At 48.4% G+C, this 22,725-nt stretch overlaps 1 protein-coding gene and 1 pseudogene across 1 annotated transcript in view; both read left to right on the top strand.

The window, feature by feature from the left end:
- Positions 1-16,814, top strand: part of LOC118694148 (eosinophil peroxidase-like) — a 24,986-nt gene extending 8,172 nt beyond the window's left edge. The window contains exons 6-14 of the mRNA XM_036395117.1: positions 72-278; positions 1,381-1,696; positions 3,678-3,838; positions 5,265-5,511; positions 5,923-6,093; positions 8,088-8,325; positions 9,908-10,122; positions 11,276-11,348; positions 16,739-16,814. Of these exons, the coding sequence (XP_036251010.1) occupies positions 72-278; positions 1,381-1,696; positions 3,678-3,838; positions 5,265-5,511; positions 5,923-6,093; positions 8,088-8,325; positions 9,908-10,122; positions 11,276-11,304 (1,584 nt within the window). The 3' untranslated portion in view covers positions 11,305-11,348; positions 16,739-16,814. The remainder of the gene's footprint in view (positions 1-71; positions 279-1,380; positions 1,697-3,677; positions 3,839-5,264; positions 5,512-5,922; positions 6,094-8,087; positions 8,326-9,907; positions 10,123-11,275; positions 11,349-16,738) is intronic.
- Positions 16,599-22,725, top strand: LOC118694149 (1-acyl-sn-glycerol-3-phosphate acyltransferase alpha-like; annotated as a pseudogene).

The raw sequence follows: 22,725 nt of genomic DNA, 5'->3' as shown, positions 1-22,725 counted from the left end.
GACCCTGCAGCTGGGTGCACCCATTCACACATGTCATTTCCCACCAATGTGTTCTGCCTCCACCCTTGCAGGTCCGACAAGTGTCCAACGAGATTGTCCGGTTCCCCCCGGAGCTGCTGCGGATGGACCAGCAGAGATCCCTTATGTTCATGCAGTGGGGCCAGTTTATTGACCACGACCTGGATTTCAGCCCAGAAACCCCAGCCAGAGTCCCCTTCAGTGGTGGGACAGACTGTGACACCAGCTGTGCCAAGGAGCCTCCCTGCTTTCCCATCCAGGTACAGGCAGCCTCCTTCTTCCAGGGGAGGAAGGGAGAGGGCATCTGCTTTCCAATCAGATGTTGGTGGCTCTCACGCTCCTTGGCCGTGGAGGAATATCCTCCCAGAACAGGCCAAGGAGGTCAGAGCACTCTGTGTGGTAGCAGTGCTGTGTTCCAGGGGCAGTCCCTGGGCTCAGGCACAGGCACAGACTTTGCCAGGTTTCCAGGCATTTGGCCATCTCCCTCAGCAATGTGGTTTTTCTTTGGAGCTGTTGTGCAAAGGTAGCTCAGGTGATGCCAGGAAAACAGGAAATGTCACAGACAGACACTGGGGAGTGTCAATACCCCAGAAAATCCACGGGACTTCAGTGTTCTTTGCATGGGACAAGGGAGTGCTGAGATCTCCCAGCAGTTCCTGTGGCATTATCAGAAGTCACATCCTGGTCCTGCTCCAGCAGATCACAGAATCACAGAAGCATTGGGGTTGGAAAAGCCCTCCAGGATCATCCAGTCCAAGCTGTGCCTCACCCCCACCTTGTCCCCAGCCCACAGCACCGAGTGCCACGTCCAGGACTTCCTTGGACTCCTCCAGGGATGGGCACTCCAAACCTCCCTGGGCAGGCCCTGACAGTGCCTGACCACCCTTTCCATGGGGAAATTCCTCCTGATGTCCACTCTGGCCCAGCCTGAGACTGTTCCCTCTCCTCCTGTCCCTGTTCCCTGGGGGCAGAGCCCGACCACCCTGGCTGTCCCCTCTTGTCAGGAGCTGTGCAGACCCACAAGGGCCCCCCTGAGCTTCTTTTTCACCAAATCATGTCGATGTCCCTCCTGCAGCCCTGCTCTCCCACCTCTGAAGTTCTGCTACAGCTCTGGCTTCTACATGTCCTCCTAATTCCTCTCAAGGAAAACTGTGATGGGATGAAACATCACTGAGTGTTTCCCTGACATACATTTGAGAGTGCTGGAAGGAAGGGTCACAAATACTGGATGACAATTCTCTGTGGTGTAGATATGGAGATAAGAAAACTGAGCGTTAAAGATGCAGTCAAATATATTTATCTTCAGGGGAAAGACTTTAGGAATCCATAGGACTCATGAATTTTCCTTTTCTCCATCTGCAGATCCCACCCAACGATCCCCGAATCACCAACAGGAGGGATTGCCTCCCTTTCTTCCGCTCGGCTGCGGCCTGCCCGCGGGGCCGGGCGGTGAGGGAGCAGATCAACGCGCTCACCTCCTTCCTGGACGGCAGCGTCGTGTACGGCAGCGAGGCCGCCGTGGCCGAGCGGCTGCGGGACCGCGGCAGCCAGAGGGGCCTCCTGGCTGTGAACCACAACTTCACCGACAGGGGCAGGGCGTACATGCCTTTCGGTCCCATGAGGAAGGAGCCCTGCCTCAAGGCCAGCGGGGCAGCTCGAATCCCTTGTTTTCTTGCAGGTGAGTTGGGTGCTTGCACCCCAAACCTGGAATCTGCGAGGCAATTCCACCATCTCCAGCTCACTTCTTTAGTTATTTTTTCTCATTTAAATAGAAAATGGAATGGAGCAAATCATGAAAGACTGAGACAGGCTGTGCTAGGTAGGAGGGTCTTCACCCTCTCCAAGTCTTGTTTGTGAGGATAAACCTGGAGTGAAGGTGTCTCATCCATGCTCAGCAGCTCTGGTGTAGGGCCCAGAGTGCCCAAGCAGGCACAGCAATGGCAGCCTGGCCTGGAGGCAATGGCTGGTCTGTACTTGTCCTTCCATGGCTGTCTCCATCCCAGCAGGATGGGAACAGATGTGCAACTACTGTGCTGGGCCACAGCAGGAAACATTTGCATGTCCCTGCTGCACTTTGAGAGGAGCTCGGATCCCAGCTGGAATGAGGATGAGGCCAATACCAGACCAAGATGGCCTTTTAAGGTGTGTTCCCACCACTGTGAAGGCTGAGGGAGTACTGGGAGTACTTTCCACAAGTCTGTGGGACCCCAGAGAGGGATGCTTCTGATATACCTCATGAATTAGTGTCTCCATGGCCTATTTTTTTTGGAGAGCAGGACTTCTCAACTGACTCTTGCTGGCTCTGGCCACACCAGGATGCTTGTGGCAGTGCTGGAGAAAGTTTCAGGGCACAACAGATCTCATCAGCTGGGGAGCTGCTTTCCATTCCCTTGGCCCCTTTCATATCTGGCCAAAGTTCCTCTGAACATCCCCGTGGTCCTTGGAATCCATCAGCTCTCTCCTTTAAAGCTCATGGTGTTTCTCTCTCCCTCCAGGCTCCCACAGCATTCCACCTGTCCCACATGTTGTTCCATGTGTTCACCTGCTCCCCCAGTTCTGTACAGGTCTCTCCTTGGTGAGGACCATGCAGGACCTGCGGCCAAAGGCAGGTGCTCAGTGAGAAGCAGAGTGGGCAGGAGCATCAGATACTTCCCAGGAGGGGCTTCTGGCCCCTGCAGACTCTCAGCAAGGAACAGTTCCTGTTCCATGGCTGGAACAGATCCATCAGTTCTTTTATGGGAAAGTTTATCAGTTCAGGCTGCATCGGAAGCGCCTTTGAAAATTCAGTGTCTTATTTGTGACTTTTCCGGTCCCTGAGAACTGGGAGAGCCCATGTGCAGTTGCCTCCCAGGGCTCAATGTTTCCTCCCAGAGCTCTGTTGGAAGCTCTGGCTGGATGCATTCTGCTCAGGGAAACCTCACAGTGCTGCATTTGTTCCTCCTTCCGCAGTCCCTCACAGGCAGCCTTTGAGAGTGGATGAAAAGGGCTCTGTGCCAAGTGCAGGAGCAAATGCCTCCATTTGCTGTGGGACAAGGGGACTAAATACGACATATTTACTTTTCTCTGAGTGCTTGCCTATGCTCTCATCACCTGCTTGCTCTTGCGTTTCCTGCCCCAGATGTTTGAAGAAGGATTTGATATTTTATTGTGATGCTGTTTGTTTTTTATTCCTCCAAGTTGACTCATTTTGCTTTTCCTTTTATTCCCCAGAGAGCCTGTTTGTGACTGTCACCTTGCTTTGGCCGCAGTTTCAGCTGGTTTGAAGGAGACCTGCTGAGTTTCAGAGCTTCCTTGGCCATCTTGACTTCCCTTTGCCCATTTGCATTTCTCTCTCGAGCTGTGAGACCAAACATCTCTGATATGGGAGCCTGGAGAACACCTACTTGTATTTAACTTTTTAAGTTAATGCTCCCAGCCCTTCACTGAAACTTTCCCGACCTCTCTGTTATTCTCAGCACAGCCAGGACAGGACCTGGCTTTTGTTGCCTCAGCAGAAATTCAGCTTTTGCCTGGTGCTGTCCAATCTTCGGTTTCCCTCTACTCCTCTGTGTTTCTTACCCACTTTCTTCACAACACAAATATTGAGACATCTAAAAATTCCTCTGTGTGTGCTTCCCAATGTGACTTTCCCATTCCAGTGTCATGTGTGCCTCTCCCAGGTGACACCCGTGCCAGTGAGATGCTGGAGCTGGCCTGCATGCACACGCTCTTCATGCGAGAGCACAACCGCCTGGCTGGAAAGCTGAAGAGCCTCAATCCCCACTGGAATGATGAGAGGCTCTACCAGGAGGCACGAAAGATCCTGGGAGCCATGATCCAGGTACTAGCCATCATCCCACCTGTCCTGGCTCTGTCTGCAGTCTCACAGGGTTCATATGTTAGATTTTGCTAGTGCAGGGTGGCCAAAGGGTGCAGGATTTGGGGAAAGAATTTGGTGAGAGGACCAAATTCTTTCCTCCAGCCCCTTTTGACCAAAGCAAAATCACTCAGAGATACCTTAAATGACAATCACAGAGGGGCCCTCCTGAATGTTTTGTATACCTCTACTGTTAAATTTACAAAGTGCTTGATGAGGTTTTTAATGGCACATTTTTGTATGAGGAACAGACAGAAAAGTCAGAGGAAAAGCTTTTCTAACTGGTGTTTTGTACCTGATAAAAATGGTCCTGGAAATTTGGAATAAAATTCCTCAGGTTGTGAATCCCTTCCTCTCAATGATTCCCTGCCTATGGCAGGGAATGATCTTAAAGGTCCTTTCCAACCCAGACCATTCTGGGATTCTATGAAGAGGCCCCATGTGCTGGCGGAGCCAATCATGGTGTCTCCTTGGGACAGGGCTGCACCCTTTGACCACCCCACACAATCATAACTAGCTTGACACACTACCCCAGCCTTGACCCTGAATGGGATCCTGGGGTCACACAAGCACCTCTGTGCTTGGGAGAGCCCTCCCAAAGTCTCTTGTCCAGCCTCCAGTTTTGAGCAGGAATGGCCTCAAAGCTAGATGAGGTTTTACAGCTGGCAGGAAAGCCTGGATCCTATGAGAGAAAGGGACATGAGGTTTCCAAAGGCTCTGCACCTCCTTTGAAGCCTGTCTTCTGAGCTGGTTTAACAAAAATAAAAAGCAGGAACATCAAAATGTTTATGTTTTTATGCTGTCCATTTAAATATTATTGTATTGTTGAAAAAACATGTTGGGCAAGGCAAACATTCAAAGGATTGTCCAAAAAGCATCATCTCCATCATTGTGTTTACATCAATGGTTTCGTCTTCATGCGGTATTCAGACAATTAATCAATTTTCTCCTACTGACACAGAATTTGATTTTTCTTTTTTAAATTATATTGTGCTGCCTCCTCAATATCCCAGAGAGACAAGAGGGCAGGACTGGAAATCTCTGCTGTGGGAGGACTCAGGGAGCTGCCCGTGGGTGGTGCTACCCCCCGTTATCTGCCGATGTTATCTTTGCTATCTGAAGCATGAAGGGTGCAGTTCTGCCTGCCTGATGGGAGTGGTGTGGTTACAAGGAGCCAATATTGGGGAGGATTTGGCAGGCTTTTATCTTCACAAAATCACAGAACCAATTAGATTAGAAAAGACTTCTGAGATCGTTGAGTCCAACCTATTATTATGTTGCTCTGACCTGCCAGAGTGTTGTGGCAGAGAGAACATGAAAATTATCTTTTCTTCCACAGAAGCTGATGGCCAAAACATTAACAGTTCACCCTTTCCTTGTTTCCCCCTAGATCATAACTTACAGGGACTACCTGCCTCTCCTGTTGGGATGCAGGTTCCACAGGCTCATTCCTCGCTACCGGGGCTACAATGAGTCTGTGGATCCTCGGATATCCAATGTCTTCACCTTGGCTTTTCGCTTTGCTCATGCCTCAGTCCCACCAACTGTTGGCCGCTTAGATGAATATTACAGACCCATAACTCCTGAAATTCAGCTCAGAACCTCCTTCTTTGCTGTCTGGAGAATCATTCAAGAAGGTAAATCCTTTTCTGCAGTGTGGGTTTATTTCATTTGTCCTTTTTGTCTTCTCTGGATGAACTCCTGCTTCGCCCAAATTTAAAAGTGTTTTGTGTTCAATGTATTAAATGGCCTTTACTACCAGCTGGAGTTGTCCCAACAGAGCTGTCCCCTGTAGATGAGGGCAGCCCATCATGTTCCAAAGTGGTCTGATTGCTTCATTGCTGTGGCCTCGAAGAACATTATTCAAAGTATTTTCTTCTTAATCCTTTAAGTGCAGGGAAATTGATTCTCATGTAGTAGCTTATAATTAAATATGAGCTGTGCTCACCTGTCTGGGGCCTCTTAGCCACATGTTGTCCTCCCTGCATTGCTCCCATGTCTCTGCTTCGGGTGGAATTGATCCCATTTTCCCTGTGCCACCTCTACAGGTGGGATTGATCCCTATCTCCGGAGCCTCATGGCCAACCAGGCCAAGCTGATGACGCAGCAGCAGATGGTGGTGGGCGAGCTCCGGGACCGGCTCTTTGAGCAGGTTGAGAGGATTGGGTTTGATTTAGCTGCACTCAACATGCAGCGCAGCCGAGATCATGGCCTTCCAGGTAAGTCAGCTGTGGGAGCAGAGCTTACAAAGAAAAACAAGTGGAAATCAGGCGTTTTTGTGATTAAACATTGAGAAGCTTCTCCAGCCCATGCTTGGCTGAAATTACTCAGGAGTTGGATTCAGTGATCCTTATGTATCTCTCCCAATGCAGGATATTCAGTGATTCTCTGATGTTCTTTCCAAAACTTTTTCCTTGTTTCTGAATCACCACAGGTAACTGGGTGGAGGTTGAGCACTGAAAGCAAAGCCTGGCTGAAGCTGCATGAGAGACATGGAGGCAGAACACAGGGCATTGCACAGACCAGAGCTTGGTGTTCAGTGATTGACTTGTTTCTATTGTCCAAGTGAAAAAAAATGGTAAAATAGTTCAGCAACAAATTTGCAGGAGTGGAATTAGGGCTGTAAGTCCCCTATGACTTCTCTGCAACCACCTGTAGGGTTCAGCCCAGCCACGCATGACTGGAAGAGCAGTTTCCAATATGTAAAGAAAATCTCATCATGATTTCTTTACTAAATCTGTGTCCCAGAGAAAAAAACAACCAAGCATGTCAGAACCACTCTCAGAGCTCTTCAAGGTGCAAAACCAGTGTAATGGCATTGCAAGATGGTCTTGAGAAATAGATTGTTGATAGCACTTCAGAGCTGGCTCCTGAGTGGGTCCTTGCACAACAGTGTCATTATGCTGAGGTAAGAGCCCAGAGCTGCTGTGTAAGCAACATCCTGAGAGATATGATAGGGCTCCTGTTTGAAACTGGGATGAAAACTGAGCTGGATCCGTGGGTTTTAAGCCCAGTCAGAGGCTTTGCAGTACATCCAGAGGTATCATCAGCTCACAGGATTGCTCTGCCTTGGCCACAACATAAGGTTGTGATTTTTCCATGCTTTATTGAGGAACACCATCATGCAGACCTGATCAGAATCACAAATCCTGGGTTTCCAGACCTGACATGGTGGGAGTGACATGTATTTCTAGTGAATTTGGGCTTAGCTTTAGGTCTCAACCCACCTATGAGTGCTGTACTCCTTTATATTAGACATCCACGAAGGTGGTGATGGCATAACAAGGTCAAAACCCCTCCCTAATTAATTTTCTGATTAAGCAAATTCTCAGTGTTATGGAGTTGTTTGATAGTAGTGTCATCTAGGCACCATATGCTGTGTCTTTTGCTCCCAATGCTCCCTGTTTTTAGACATAAGACAGTAGGTTTGGAATGGATATCAGGAAAAAAATTTCCTGTCAGGTTGGTGAGGCCCTGGCACAGATTGCCCAGAGAAGCTGTGGCTGCTCCATTCCTGCAAGTGCTCAAGGCCAGGCTGAACAGGGCTTGGAGCACCCTGGGATAGTGGAAGGTGTCCCTGCTCATGGCAGTGGGTGGAATGAGATGAACTTTATTATCCCTTCCAATCCAAATTGTTCCATGATTCGATGACATCCTGCTTACAGCAGAGGTGTTTGTTGCAGCATCATCTCATATCCTCCACCCAGATGCAGAATTATGCACCAGTTGTGGCTCAGTGGATTTTTGGCTGTTTACAGACCAGAAAAATTAGTCCAGCTGGCAAAGTCTGGTGGCTGAAGTAACTTGGGCTGTGTGGAGTGGGTGGCTTGTCCCCATGGCTGGACAGGGACCAGCTGTGGAGAAGGACTTGGTCATTCTCCTGTTGTACAGAGAGAGGGGCCATCAACATCTTGTCCAGGTTCTCTTTCAGTGAAGTCAGCGTCAGTTGCATCCCTGCTGAGTGGAGGTGGATGGTGGTGGTACAGCTCCCACCTGCAAATACGTGGCTCTCCAAAAACAGGCAGGGGGAGCTGGCTCTGGAGGAGTGGGAAGGCAGTAGCATTAACAGAAATATAGAAAAATGTTTTAAACATTTTCGTGCCTTACTGGTGTCCCAGCTTTGGGAAGGAGAGGGAAAAATCTTTCTGGGGGGTGGGGGGGGGGGGAGTAGTGCATCACTGTGCTATCTGCTCTGACATTCAACTACTTGCAGGTTACAACTCCTGGAGAAAATTCTGTGGGCTCTCACAGCCCTCTGGAGTGAAGTCACTTGGGCACGTGTTGAGGAATCGGAACCTGGCAAGGAAATTCCTGAAGCTCTATGGGACACCAAAGAATATTGACATCTGGATTGGGGCCCTTGCAGAGCCCTTTGTGAAAGGAGGCCGAGTGGGGCCTCTCATGGCCTGTCTCATTGGCACCCAGTTCAGGAACATTCGTGATGGGGACAGGTAAGAGGAGAGCTGGGTATCCCAACCCCAGAGCACAGGGAGTCTGGAGTTTATGCAGATTTCTTCACGCAGATATGAAAACTACTCCAGTTGTTTGTTGCTTTTTTTTTAATACTCCTTCAAAAGTTTCATTCTCTTTGTAGTCATGTTCTTATTCCCTGTCTGATGGTTGAGATCCTAGGCTGAGATCTCTTCCCAGCAAAGTGATATCTCACTATTTCTTCTTCCCTCCCCCAGTTCTGAACTGGAACCCTCAGCTCTGACATGTGGCAGTGTTTGATCTTTGCAGCGATGGATGTGGTGGGTTGGGGTTTTCTTGTCAGCCAAAATCACTTCAGCAGTGCTGAGGTTTCAACACACTTGATCTCCTCCTCCTCCTTGAGGTTGCTCAGGGGCTTCAAGTACAGCAGTGAGTTACATTCCCCATTTTAAGCTGGAATTCTGAAGCAAGATCCCTGTACCTGCCAGCAATATTGCCTGAAAATGGGATCACAGCCCATGTTTCTGGGAAACACTTCTGCTGAGAAAGACTTAGTACGAGCTCAAACTCCAGGATGAGGAGCTTAGGGTCAAACAGTCTGTTGCACATCTAGAAGTCCTGTTCTTATGGCAGGAAACAAGCCCTTTTCTAAAAAATTGAATAATTACAGGGCTTGTTCCAACATGGCACTCATTTGGCTGTGACCACAGCCTGTGCAAACTTTCCTATTTGAAAGAGGGTTCCTGTGCCTTATCTGAGGACAATTAATTCAATTGCAGCTTTGTTACCTATCCATGGCCAAAAGAAAAGCAAGGTAATTGTGGGAATCTTTAAAATCAGAGGGTTTTGGGAAAACTGCAAAAGTCGGGCCTCAGAGACAGCAGAACTGTCATTGGAGCTAAGCAGTAGTCATAGGATTTGTCAGCAGAAAAATTATATAAGAAGGAGAAAAGTAAGGACAAACAGAACAATGGTCTGTGTATTAACGCTTGGATAGAATAATTCATTAAACTACAGCAAAGTATATCTAGCCAGATGCTAGGAAGTTCTAAGCTTAATAATGGAGCTCTGTGCAATGTATCTTAAGGCTTACAAGCAGGTCTTTTATTTGAAAGAAGCGAGCATTGTTTTAACCAAAGGTATGTGTGCTTCTAGTGATTGGATAGAACTACTGTCAATATGCTTTTGCTTTGTGGGATTGGTCAAAAAACTTTGCAAGTAAGTTGTAACCTTAAGTTCTTTGTCTGCTGCTGGAGATGTGAGCTGATGGCATCTTCCCATTGTCATAACCGTGTAATGAGACTGATGCTGGAAAATACAACAACTTGAGACTCCATCCCCAGCAGCCCCGCCCCTTTTGTGATTTGTACACAGACCCCAGCCGGTGATAAATGGTGCCTGTGTGAGCATCGAACTCACGACCTTCCAATTGTGAGATTGACAATTATCCAATTGTCAAGTCAGGGCTCTTGATTTAAATAATAGAAATTCAAATTTGTTCTTGGCAGAAGAAATTAGTGTTAATGGGAATTAATATTGTGGGAGTCATCAATGTGAAGAAGGCAGAAGGCAAAAATCTGTTGTGTCTTCTTTCTCCTTCAGGTTTTGGTGGCAGAACCCTGGGGTTTTCACTCCTCGCCAGCGCTGTTCACTGGCCAAAATCTCCTTGTCACGAATAATATGTGACAATACCCACATCACTAAAGTATCAAGGAATATCTTCCAGGCTAACAGATACCCCCATGGCTTTGTGAGCTGCAGTCAGATCCCAAAGCTGGACCTCAGACCCTGGAAGTCAAAGAGCACCGAGGAGCAAGGTAGGATCTGTGAACTGCAGCAGGTCATGCCTGCAGACACCTGTGAAAGCCAGACCCCGGGGTTTAAAACTGAGCTCCCTAACATAGGGCTGGACCTCTGTGCCAGGTACAGCTTTAGATGCTCCAGTTCACCAGGTGTACTTAGAGTGGCTCGTACAAAATGCAGATTTTTTTGGCAGAGCAAGCCAAGTGCCCTATTCTGAGATTTTTTTCTAACAAGGAAAGGCTGAGGGAGCTGGGGCTGCTCAGCCTGGAGAGGAGCCCCAGCTGAGAGGGGCCCTCAGCCCTGGGTGTCCCTGTGTGCAGGGAGGGGCAGAGCAGGGCCCGGGCTCGGCTCCAGGCCCAGCAGTGGCACCAGAGCCACGGGCAGGGCCTGAGCCCAGAGCTGCCCCTGCCCAGGAGGCACAACTTCTGCCCTGGGCAGTGCCCAGCCCTGAGCAGGCTGCCCAGGGAGGGGCTGGAGTCTCCCTCAGCGGGGATCCTGCAGAGCCCTGTGCACACAATGCTGTGCCCTGTGCTCTGGGATGGCCCTGCCTGAGCAGGGAGGTGCCACCAGGGACCCTCTGGGCCCCCTCCCAGCCTGAACCGTTCTGGAATTCTGGGATTTTTTTTTCTGATTAATAGACTTCCCATTTAGTTCTTCACTATTGATGCCAGGGTTTATTCCATGGGAAACAATGCCCAGACTGGGAAGGGTGCTCTCTCTGTCTGTCTGTCAAGATGCTGTTTGTCAGCACATCCTTGTAAGGCCAAAAGCAACTCAGCATTTGAAAATTAATTCCCAGTCTATGGAAGGGTTTCTGGTTTTGATCTCTGCTTGTACAGTTGTCACCTATTTTTACACTATTTCTCTCACCTGCCTTTAAGATTTGTAAAATTCTTAAGATCTAACTCCTTCCAAAATGCTCCCTGAAATCCCTGGGAAGTAGATGTAGGAAAGAGTGGCTCTCCCTGGAGAAGTGCAAGCTGTTCCAGTGTATTTTCCAAACAAAACATCCTTGCTTTCCCCTGACAGTCCAGTCCTGCCACACTCTCATAATACCAAGTTTTGATCCCTCCTTTCCAGCCTAACCTGTGGAAACAAATCCCACAAGGTATCAGGGAGGTATGTCAGGTTCTTATCTATTAACACAATGCTTTTTATCTCCTCTAGAAAAAGATTCTGGTGACTTTAAATGCTGAATGTTGAGGATTTCCCAGATGTCCAGACTTGGGAAGCTGCCAAGGTGGATTATTAATTTTTACTGTGTTTATGCTTTCACTGTGTGCAGTGTTTGGGCATGGTTCTGTCATTTGCTCAGCTTGATTTGCATGAAGCCTGAAGTGGGATGCAACCCAGGAATAAAAGAACTTAATGAAGAGATATCCCAGATCTGTGAAATCACTCAGTATCACAAAGCCAAGTGAAATGAGTTGTCCAGAGGCTGATCCCAAGTCACGCCAGCTGCTGGCTTAGGCCATGGAACCACACAATCCTTCACCGAGATTTACCATCAAACACATTTTGGACCTTTCTTTTAAAATTTTCAACCCCCAAAGAATGATCAAGGCATTGGAATAACAGTAGATTTTTGTTCTTCAATTTTTTTGTTTGAAAGAAATAAATTCATCAATTTTCAGAGAAAATGTACTAATGGTAGAATGCCTCTGACAGAAGAAGAAATAGCTGTCCTGCACCCCAAACACACTGTCCTAAAATCCCCTGTGTCAGGTTTTGCTCCAATATAGAAGGAAGAAATTTGCCACATGGGTGAGAGTTTTCTCACTATTATTTTCCATAGTCCAGAATGCCCAAAAAGTCCTCTGATGTGACAGAAACCTGTGACAAATTATTCCTGAGGCCTGGCATGAGCCAGAGTGACTCAGCACTAACCTCTAGAGCTGGTGGGATGTGGCCCGGCAAAGATAAAAACAATCTGAACATACAAGAAAGTAGTAACTATTCTGGTTTCAATCCAGCTTTTCCCCTCTTCCTGAAAGGGATCAAACCCACTTTCTCCTTCCTCTGTAGTCTGCTATATTCCTGTTATTGCTTAATAAATTGCAATTTTGGGCTGAGGCCAAAATGTTCTTTGCATTTCATAAAAGGTGCAGCAACCATACGTGTGTGGAGAATGGTGGTAGGTTTTCTGTGGGAATATTGGGAAAGGGCAGTTCCAGAAACTGTGTGTTGTTAATGAAAGAAGGTATTTCTTGCTGAAGCCTCTGACCCCAACTCCTGTGTGAAAGTCAGCACTGATAGGTGGGAGGTATTGACTGGGGTGTCCCAGTCTCTCCAGCTCTGGTTTGCCACTCCTGGTTGTCTAATTGTGGCATAGCCGTGTGTCTGCTCAGCCCATCTGGGACAGAGTATCATTCATTACCTGTCAAATTCAGCAGTTCCCCTCTGGGGGAGGATGTGACTGGCTCAAAAGCACCCGCAACCCCTCTGTGTGCACTGAGCACAGACAGTGGATTTTTTCTTTCTAGCCAAGTTGAAATCTGGACAATTTGACTTAGTTATCAACTTGATCAAACATATGCAATGCTGGTATAGCAACATGGGGACTATCCACAGGGTGCCTGGCATGTGCCTGCCTTGGCCAGTGGAGCTCCTGAGGTGGGGGCTGCCTCCTGCAGGAGCTGGGGTGGAATGGTTTGCCTTGATCAACCTCTGCTGCTGGTTTCAGAAGGGCATCTCTCCCTCCCAGTTCTGTTGAGGCCTCATTCACTTTCTTTCCCACCAGCAGCCGCCCCCAGCTGGATGTCCATCCCAAGTTCCTCCTGTCAGGTCCTTCTCCCAATGCCAACTACATTTTTCCTCAGTGGATGCCCACCAAGGTGGTCAGTGGGGTGCAGAGACAGGCTGAGAAAGCTGGATCTGCTCAGTCTGAAGAATGAGAGTGGGAGTGGTTTATGTCTCCCTAAGAGACATTATTTTCTGTCAGACCTGTCTCGATACCAGAGAAATCTTGATGAGCCAGAACACCTTTTCTTGTAAAACCTCTTCTCTTGTCATTACAAGCACTTCCAGCCATGCCTTTGCTCATAAATTGGTCTCTGAAAGGAATCTGTGCCTTGTAAAACTGAGGGTTTATATGGATTCATTGTGGAGCTGCAGCCAGAGCATCCTAAGCAGTTTCCTCAGTCTTGATGACCTTTCTCTAATATTTTTATCCTGGAATCCCTCTGAAGGTTTTAATATCAACCTTAATGCCTCTAAGTGAGAAGTAAGGGATGAATTCCCTGAGGAGTAAGGGATGAATTCCCTTTTGACCTGTTCACACTTTGGAGGCTGGTGTCTTTTGCTGTCGTTGGCCAGACCCAACACTGCCCTTTGATAACTTACCTTAGAAACATGGAATATCCTGAGTTGGAAAGTCCAACTTCTGGCCCTGCACAGACTCTCCAACAATCCCACCCTGTGCCTGAGAGCATTGCCCAAACACCCCTGAAGCTCTGGCAGCCCTGGGGCCATGTCCATTCCCTGAGGAGCCTGTTCGGTGCCCCAGCACCCTCTGGGGGAAGAATCTTTCCTGATATCCAACCAAAGCCCCCAGCACAGCTCCAGCTGTTCCCTTGGGTCCTGTCCTTGGTTACCAGAGACAAGAGGTTGGTGTCTGCCCCTCTGCTTGTTCCAGTCTGTTTCAGAGTAGATATTTATGCCAGCAATTTTCAGTGGGAATCACTCCCATTTCAAAATCCAGTCCTCATATTTTGTGTTGGAACCATTGCTTTGCATTTGGAAATCATTGTGATCTTCAGCTTCACCAAATCCTCTCTCTCACACATCCCTGTGCTGACTACAGTCCATCCTCTTCTGAGCCTTCATATGGTGAACAAGACAATTTTCTTGGCCTTTTCCCACCACATTTTCCCATAAAGAATCAGTTTCCCTGCCTCCTCTCTCTCTTCTAGCCAATGTGTGGCTGAGCAGATCTGGGGAGCGGGAGAGTCATTAAAACTTGGTGACAAAAGCTCACGCTGTGAGCAAGTCCCTCATCTCCCTATCTCAGATTCACTTAAATTAAGCCAGGTCCTGGAAAAGGTGCAAAGACCCAGGGGCAGAAGGGAGTCACCTGGGCATGGACACACTTGGTCTGGAGACTGGGATCTTCATTGGAGCTGCGGTTTCTGAAAACACCTTGCAGGTTAGGCAAGAGCTGACTCTTCTGAAATGGGAGCAGGATGGATCCAGGTGCTGGGTATCCTTGCAACAGGAGAAAATTACAGCTGCAGACTTTGCTTATCTGTGGGTTTGGAGCCTGAATGTTGTGTTAGATCTGAGCTGCCTGTCTGTCCATGGTGAATTGGGAACGTCCTTGGCTTTCTCCATACTCATCAGAGACACCAGCTGTTGGAATCAAAAACCTCCTTACTCTGCACAGCTCCTGACAGGAGGGGGAAGCCAGGGGGAATTTGGGCTCTGCTCCCAGGGAACAGGGACAGGAGGAGAGGCCTCAGGCTGGGTCAGGGGAGCCTCAGGGTGGACATCAGGAGGAATTTCCCCATGGAAAGGGTGCTCAGGCACTGCCAGGGGCTGCCCAGGGAGGTTTGGAGTGCCCATTCCTGGAAGTGCCCAGGGAAGGCCTGGATGTGGCACTCGGTGCTGTGGGCTGGGGACAAGGTGGGGATCAGGCACACGGTGGGTTCAGTGATCTTGGAGGTATTTTCCAACCTCAGTGTTTCTGTGAAGTCATTGAAAATTGCTGACAGTGAGTTAAAATAAACCTTTCCAGTGGTCTGTGAGCTGTTGTGAACTTGCAGACTTCCTTCCTGACATTCTGGGTGGGTTTCTATGTGCAGAGTTGTGTCAAAGATTTCTTCTACAGCAGGAGCCTCAACAGCACCCTGTTTTGGAAACTACTGCCATTAGTGCAAGACAGCCATTCCACTCCTTTCACTGGCATTACATTTTAGGAACCTCTTTCTGGTAGGTCAGGATGAACCAGTTGCGCATCAAATCAACCTCGTCCCAGTTGCAAAAGACCACAATTTTGTGCAGATGAGATACAGGAAAGGTTGACAGACATAGAAAGGGAACTGTTTGCTGGATCAAACCTTGGAGAAGCTGAAAGAAGCCATGTTTTTTTTCTAAGCACTGTCTTCCCCAGGGACCTGGTCCCTGCAAGCACCAGTTCAGAGGGTCCCAGTGTGCACACATGGGGCTCTTGTAGTGTCCATGTGCTGGTGCAGGGACAGTTCAGAAGCTGTGGAGAAGCTCTTTGCTTTGGCTGCCTCTGCTGTGGTTGCAGGGAAGCCTTGGGAGAGCTGAGAGGAGAGGCTGCAGTCACCTCTCTTCAGTTTTCCAATGAAAATCAGGAGAAGAAGGGTCCGTGGCTAAGCTGGAGGAGCAGGGAGCACAGGCAATGTATTTCTATATTATTAGGTCTTTCCTCAATTTCTTCAGGAAATATCACTGAGTTTTGCCCATTTTACTGATGTTAAGGATTTGACTTTGTTCTTTAGGTTTTAGGTGATGGTCATTGTGGTTTTATGGGTCCTTGGGCTATTCCCTTTTGAGAATCTGCAGCTCTCAGACCTGGCTGGAATTGAGAATCATTGCTCCTTTGAAGTGCCAGCTCCTAGAGCAAGGCCTGGTGTGCAAATGATAAATCATGAAACATTTGTTTTTCAGCCCAGTCATTCTGGCTATTGCGAAGTTCCTTTTCATGCAGTTGTTTTAGGAGATGAAATGCAGTTGGAGCTGTCCCAGCTGTCCCATGCTGTCTGAACATGCATCTGCCTCTTGTCAGGAAAACACTGGGAGTCACTGCTCTTGCTTTTTTTTTTTTTTTTTCTCTAGACTTGTGGCACTTTCCCCACTTTTCCCACTGTGCATGTGGAATGTCCAGCTGCTCAGCTTGGTCCCTCCAGTGCCTGGATGTGTAGAGCAGGGTCTGACTGCTCAGATTACTGTTTTTCTCCCCTGAAAATACTGATTTCTGATTTCCTGGACATCTTGCAGCCATCTTGCTTGGTGAAGATCAATGTTTGCGCAAAGTGAGACAGCCTGGGGTCATAGAATCATGGAATCATGGAATCATGGAACGGTTTGGGCTGGAATGGACTTAAATATCATCTAGTTCCACCCCTGCCATGGGCAGGGACACCTTCCACTATCCCAGGTTGCTTCATGCCCCAACCTGGTCTTTGACATTTCCAGAGATGAGGTGGCCACAGCTTCTCTGGGCAGGGTTTGTGCTGTCCAATACATCCTGCTCTTCCCCGCTAAAGATTTTCTTAAAATTCCTCAGGGTTTCTCTTCCCAGAGCCCCCTGAAGGGGCTCTCCAAGCACTGCCAGCCCCGCAGCCCCTGCACACAGACAGCTTTGCTGGTGTGTTTGCCCTGTTGCCATCCAGCCCTCCTGGAGCTCTTGCAGTGCAGTTGCTAAACCAGCTTCCCAAGGTGAGTGCAGCTCCCAGCAAAGAGCACAGCCTGGCTGAAGCCTCACTCCCAAACCTCATTCCAGCTTTGCACCACCCACACACAGCTGATGGAGGGAGTCTCACCTCTGCTCTACATCACCAGCTGCTTGTGACTCATTCACTGCTCTGCTCAACACGCTCTGAGCTGGAAGGATGGAGCTTTTCTTCCTTCACTACCCCTTTACCTGTCTGCTCATTGCCTTTCTAGTCCTCTACCAGGTGAAACCTGCATTCAGATTCTTCTGCAAGATGACCTTCTATAAGTTGTGGCTCTTCACCATAAGCATTGGTGTTGCCATCCTCAGTATTCCTCGTGGACGTAACGTGGACAACATGATGTAAGTTGTCTGTGACTCCTTTCTGCCCTGAGCATTGATAGAGTCCACTCTATCCAGTGCTTTGATTTGGAGGGTCCTGGGGGTGTGCTGTGGAGGGGAGGGATCAGTTTTATATTCATCTGGGGAGATGACAGACTCTGTAATTCAGAGAAGGGGTGTGGGTTTTAATACTGGTTTGGGGTTGATAAAAATAATAACAAATTAGGGAAAGAAAGGATGTAAAAGGGGACATAGATTTGCCAAAGCAGGTAATGCCGACAACCTGGATGGAATACATATTGCTGTTTTTACTAGAGCTCTTTTATCTGGTCTTTAGAACTGTATTTCCCTCTTCCCCATGGCTAAGCACTCTATTACTAACTTGTGTTGAGAAAGCCACTCCAGGGGCTCTTCCCATTCTCTACTCTGGGCCAGTGCACACCTGAGACATCACCACAGTGCAGTGCTGGCCCCTGCATGGGCACTGGGGTTCCCATCAGCTCAGTGACAGCCTGGTGTCCCAGGTCTGGCGGTCCCCCAGCCCATCCCATAGCTACCCATCCTATCTCTCCAGATTCTATTCAGACTCTCCAAGATGTGGTCTCACCTGGAGGCTGCATGATCTGTTCAGGAGTGATCAGTGGTGGCAATCAGGAACCTGGGCTTAGTGAGGCTAAAAAGATGACTCTGCTACACAGTACCACAGTGCTTGAACCCTCCTGAAGTGCTGCAGAAGCAGGACTTACTATTCCATTTTATGCTTCAGTGGGAATTCATATCTCCAAACTGAGCATCAGCCTTTTGCTTTGAGAAATTTTGTTCACCTCTTAACTTTGGTGCCTGATTTTTTTTTATATTATTTTAGCAATATCTCTTCAAATAAGACTCCCAGTGTTGCAGCCTAATGTCACCTAAAGGCAAATCCCTCTCTTTCCACAGCCAGCAGGGTTAGGCACAGGTTTACTGCAGCCCGTATTCCCAAACCAGCAAGGTGGGGAGGAAAGCAGAGAACAAAAGAGTGCTGTGAATCTGGGTATTATCTAATATTTGGTTAATCTGTGGAACTTCTGGAGCTGTAGTTGCTGGGTCATTGGTCATGTATGGCTTGAGGGAAACCTGCAAGGTGTATTTGTCTTCCATAATTAAATAATTAGCTGCAGAGGAGCACTAATTGTTCTCCAAGTCATGGTCAAAGCTATGTCAGTGGGAAACCAGCAGAAGCAGAGTGTGAGGTGTGCTGGTTTGGATGCGAAGTTTGGTCCAAATTTCAACATCTCTTTGGCTAATTTCCACTCCTCTTTTCCAGGTTTTTGCGCACATTGACCATGCCACTCAAATACATCTTTGGCATTCAGATAGTGGTGAAGGGCAAGGAGAACCTCAGGACAAAGAAACCTTTTGTCCTGGTGCTGAATCACCAGACCTCCCTTGACATCCTGGGTACGTGGTGATCCAGCCTCCTGCTCCAGGCAGACAGAAGGGCAGGAGTGGCTGTTACAGAGTGGCTGCTACAGAGCCCTTCACCAGCCAGCCCCAAGCCAGGGCTGGTCTCCAGGGTATCAGAGGCATTTTCAAGCTACATCAGCTTCACCCTCTCCAAGGGAATGGGGACAAGGCTTTCAGCTGACCACAGCCTTCTCATAGCTGCTCTCCTTCAGTGCCAGTCCTGAGTGGATGGTTGGGAGCCCCCCAGAATTCCCCAGGGATTCTATGAAGCTTCAGGCATGGCACCCCCTAGAGCAGAGTGCTGTTGCCCAGAATCTAGAGGGACTCTGAGTGCAGATGATGATTTGTTCTGCCCTTGCTGTCCCCTTGCAGTGATGATGGAGATATTGCCAAGGCGCTGTGTGCCCATTGCAAAGAAGGAGATCCTGTACATGGGCACATTCGGCCTGGCCTGCTGGCTTGCAGGGGTCATCTTCATTGACCGCAAGAGGAGGGAAGAGTCCATTGGTACCCTGACAGACGTGGCACACTCCCTGCACAAGGACAATGTGAGTGGGGAGGAGTCCAATGAGGAGCCACTGGAAAACAGGAATCTCAATGTGGGTGGAAAGAGATCTTTGTCTCTGGGCTGGGCACTGAGCAGAACAGAGTGAGAGCATCAGTGTGTCTGTGCCCTTGAAGGTCAGGGGTACAGAGATGAGCCCCAGGGCACCATCCCTCTGCAGTGGCTTAGAATTGTACCTGGAGGTCCTTCTGCCCTAATGTCTTCTCCTTCCTGCAGTTGCGTGTCTTGATCTTCCCTGAAGGAACTCGCAACCATGGTGGCTCCATGTTGCCCTTCAAACGTGGGGCCTTTCAGCTGGCTGTGAAAGCCCAGGTGAGACCCACCCTTCCTTCTGCCCATGCAGTGTGATTTGCCTCCTGTGGTCCACCAGCAAACCAGGGTACTGGTCCCAGGCTTCCCTATGGATTGTCTACATATCCAGGAGCCCTCGGGGTTTGCAGGTGGCACTGTTTCAGAAATAGAGAGACAAGTGAAAAACCTTTGTTAAAGTTTGGGATAAAAGTGGGGGGACCTTGACAAGAGCCCTGGACCTCCACAGGGAAGTTTCTGCTGAGCTGGCCTCTGTAGATAGAAATTTGACAATCCACTGTTGTTGGCCTAAATACAGAGATGAAAATACAAAATCCAGTTGCAAGGACATGGGGTGATACAGTTAAATGATCTAAATATTCAAATAATCCTCTGAGTGTCTGAGTGTGACACTGATGTTGATAATTATCAACAAGGTGCAGAATTGCCCTGAAAACATTAGTTGAATTTTGGAGAAAGGATAAGGAGATGTGCATATTCACTGTAGACTGCCTCCCCTCCAGGTCCCCATCATTCCTGTAGTGTTGTCGTCCTACAACAACTTCTACAACCAGAAGGAGAAGAAATTTACACCAGGTGAGGATGACCTGGGGCAAAGAATGGAGTGGTGGTGTAAGCTCAGACCTTGGAGACATGACCGAGGTGGGCAGAGGACCACATTTAATATGGAGATGGCACCCAGAAAACAGCAGTTTCTGTCTTCTTGGGAAGAAATGGGACATTTCAGACATCACTTTTTCCTCTCCCCTTGGATTTCTCACTGCTTGTCCAAGAGAACTTGGAGAAGCAGCAGAGTCCTGACCCTGACCCCCACCCCGACTGCCCTTGGACCTGCAGGTGCATGGAGAGCTAGGAAACATTTATGGTAACAAAAATTTCAACTGGCCACTGATAAAATTTTAGGGGAAAAAATAACACAGGTCTTGGACTTCAGAAGGAAAATGCAGGAAAAAAATGGTACAAATACCAACAGAGAAAAGTAACCCATCATGTTCCTTCTCTCCCTTAGCTACCACCCACCTTAAAATGGACTTCTGCCACTTGCCACTCTTTCCCAGGCCATCCCTGGTGTTCCTTGAAGAGAGGATCTGCATCTAAAATTCTCATTCCTCCCATTGTTGTGCCTGGGTGTAGTCATTCCATTGCAGGCAGACACCTGGAAAGAGAGAGTGGTGCAAATGATAAATATGGAATTGCGTTTCCGGTCATCTTTCACCTGCTGGGTTTATCCTCTCCCTGTTCACAGACAAAAGTCTTTTGGATCTGGAAGTGTTCCCCCACTTGAGGGTCAATAGGACCATGACCAGGGATTCTGCCAGACTGTTCCTTTCCCTTCACATCCGTGCTCTGGAAAATCAGAGGATAACCTCGTGGGGAGAGATCTTGGAAGAAGCCGAACATTTTGCTTTAAGCAAGGCCAGATCTAAAGACAGATGAGTTAGCTTTATGACCAGTCCAGAAAATGTTGTATTAACTCCAAGGATGGAAATTCCAAGAATTCTCTGAGCTATTTAGGAAAGACTTTCTGCAGTCACATGTATATTTGCCTCTATACAATTTCAGTCGCCCTGGGAATTCATGGTTAGCTAATTCCATGCTCAGCAGATCTCTGAGCCATTTTCCAAATGGCTGTTAAACAGTCAGGACCTGAACTGCTGAAGAAAGAACCCTAGTTATCTTTCCTTGTACTTTTCCATTTTCCCCATCTGGAAATTTTGCCAGAGCTGATTCTGAAGATGGTGGTCAAGATTCCTGCACACCGAGCAGCTCCCTGTGTCCGCAGTGCTCTGGCTGCGCTGAGGAGTCTCTCGGACTCTCGGAAGCCCGGGTCTGTGCCTGGACACTGTCATTCATGGAACATGTCTGGTGCTTGCTGGAAGTCTGTTCCCAAGAGACCTGAATTTTCAGCACAGCCTTGTCATCACTCTGATCTTTTAGTAGGAGCAAGTGAAGTGAAATACCAGCCTGGCTTTGGGTGTAAGATGTGCAGGCAGGTAATAAAGAATCATGGAATCACAGAAGGGTTTAGGTTGGAAGGGACTTGAAGCTCATTTCATTCCACACCTTACCATCTTCCACTAGACCAGATTGCTCCAAGCCCCATCCAAAATGACAAAACATTTTCTTTTGTGAAGTTCTTCTCTACGCTTGTTTTGCCTCCTTCCCACAGTTCTGCTGACAGGACTGCTGGATCTCTTTCCAGGCACACGTGTTAAGCCATGCAAGAACATTATAACACATCACAGACTCTCCTCAGATCTCCAGATTCCTGTCTGTGCAGGCACTGTCTTGTCTCCACTGGCCCAAAATGGGAACTCTTGGTGCCAGAACAGAAGAGCATGATGGCAGCTCCCCAGTACGTTCTTCCAGTTTACACCAGTCCATTGCTTAGGTGCTTCCCCAGAGAAATCTAACATACCATGGAATCCTGGCCACAATTTCTCTCATCCCAAAGTGTGTTTCTGGAAGGAGGGACCATGCTAAATTTGGTATACATAGACAGAGCACAGCCAGTTTGGAAGTGTTGTATTAAACATCTTCTCTTTGCCTGTGATCTAGACAGACCCTGTGACCTTGCCACTGTGAAAACCTATCCTATATGAAACCCATCCTATATTGCATTGTGTTGGAGGAGAGATTCATCTCTTTCCATATTTATGATTCGTATGCTCTCAGTGGATGAGAAAAGCTCGGGTTGGGTTTTTGCTGTGTACATTTGGGATGTGATTGGGCTCCCACACCACTGGTGTGGGAATGAGAGCATTTCCTTGGTTGGCACCAACCCTCCTGCTGTACTGCCTCTGGCTCTTCTATACCACTCATGGGGCTTTTTCTCCCCATCTCATGTTCTTCCAGGAAAGATGATCATCCAGATCCTGCCAGAAGTGGAGACGCTGGGCCTGGGCCCAGACGATGTTCCCAAGCTGACGGAGCAGGTCCGTGACTCCATGCTCTCTGCCTACCAGGGGATATCGGGAATGACGAATGGAGCTTCCCATTAGCAATTCCATCTTCCAGCTCCAGCTGTGTGTGCCACAGTGGAGGGGAGGCCATGACAACCACAGGAAGGTCTGGCAGCAGATACAATTGTGGATTGCAACACTGACAAACCAGAGACAGGTAAAACATCCACCAAGAAGATAAGCTTCCAACAGGAATGTTCTTTGTTCCTCCGAGAGAACACCACTCTCGCTGCCACCCAGCGAGACAGACACACAATGGACAGCTGGACATTTCTGTGTAATCATTTTGCTGATAATGTCCCACCAGCTGGACTCTAGGCAGAGCTGGGCCCTTCCTGTGATCATTGCTGCCTGCTTATAACCACCTTTCCCTGTTCAGATGCAACAAGGTGGAGGCGTTGATCCCAAGCCTGTGACCATGCTGCCTGGGAAGTGGCTGTTCTGGGGTTTGAGTGTTGCCCACATATCCCTGGAATACACTCAGGAGAAGGTGCTGTTTTCTTCCTCTTCTATGGGGAGGATTTGAGAGGTACCTCTGCCATGAGAGACAGAAACCAAGGCAGCTTTGGGAGAGAGGAATTAAAGACCTTACATG

This window comes from Molothrus ater, chromosome 21 (assembly GCF_012460135.2).
Source record: "Molothrus ater isolate BHLD 08-10-18 breed brown headed cowbird chromosome 21, BPBGC_Mater_1.1, whole genome shotgun sequence".
Taxonomy (NCBI): domain Eukaryota; kingdom Metazoa; phylum Chordata; class Aves; order Passeriformes; family Icteridae; genus Molothrus; species Molothrus ater.
The sequence above is the reverse complement of the archived record's forward strand: the minus strand, read 5'-3'. Positions and strand labels throughout refer to the sequence as shown.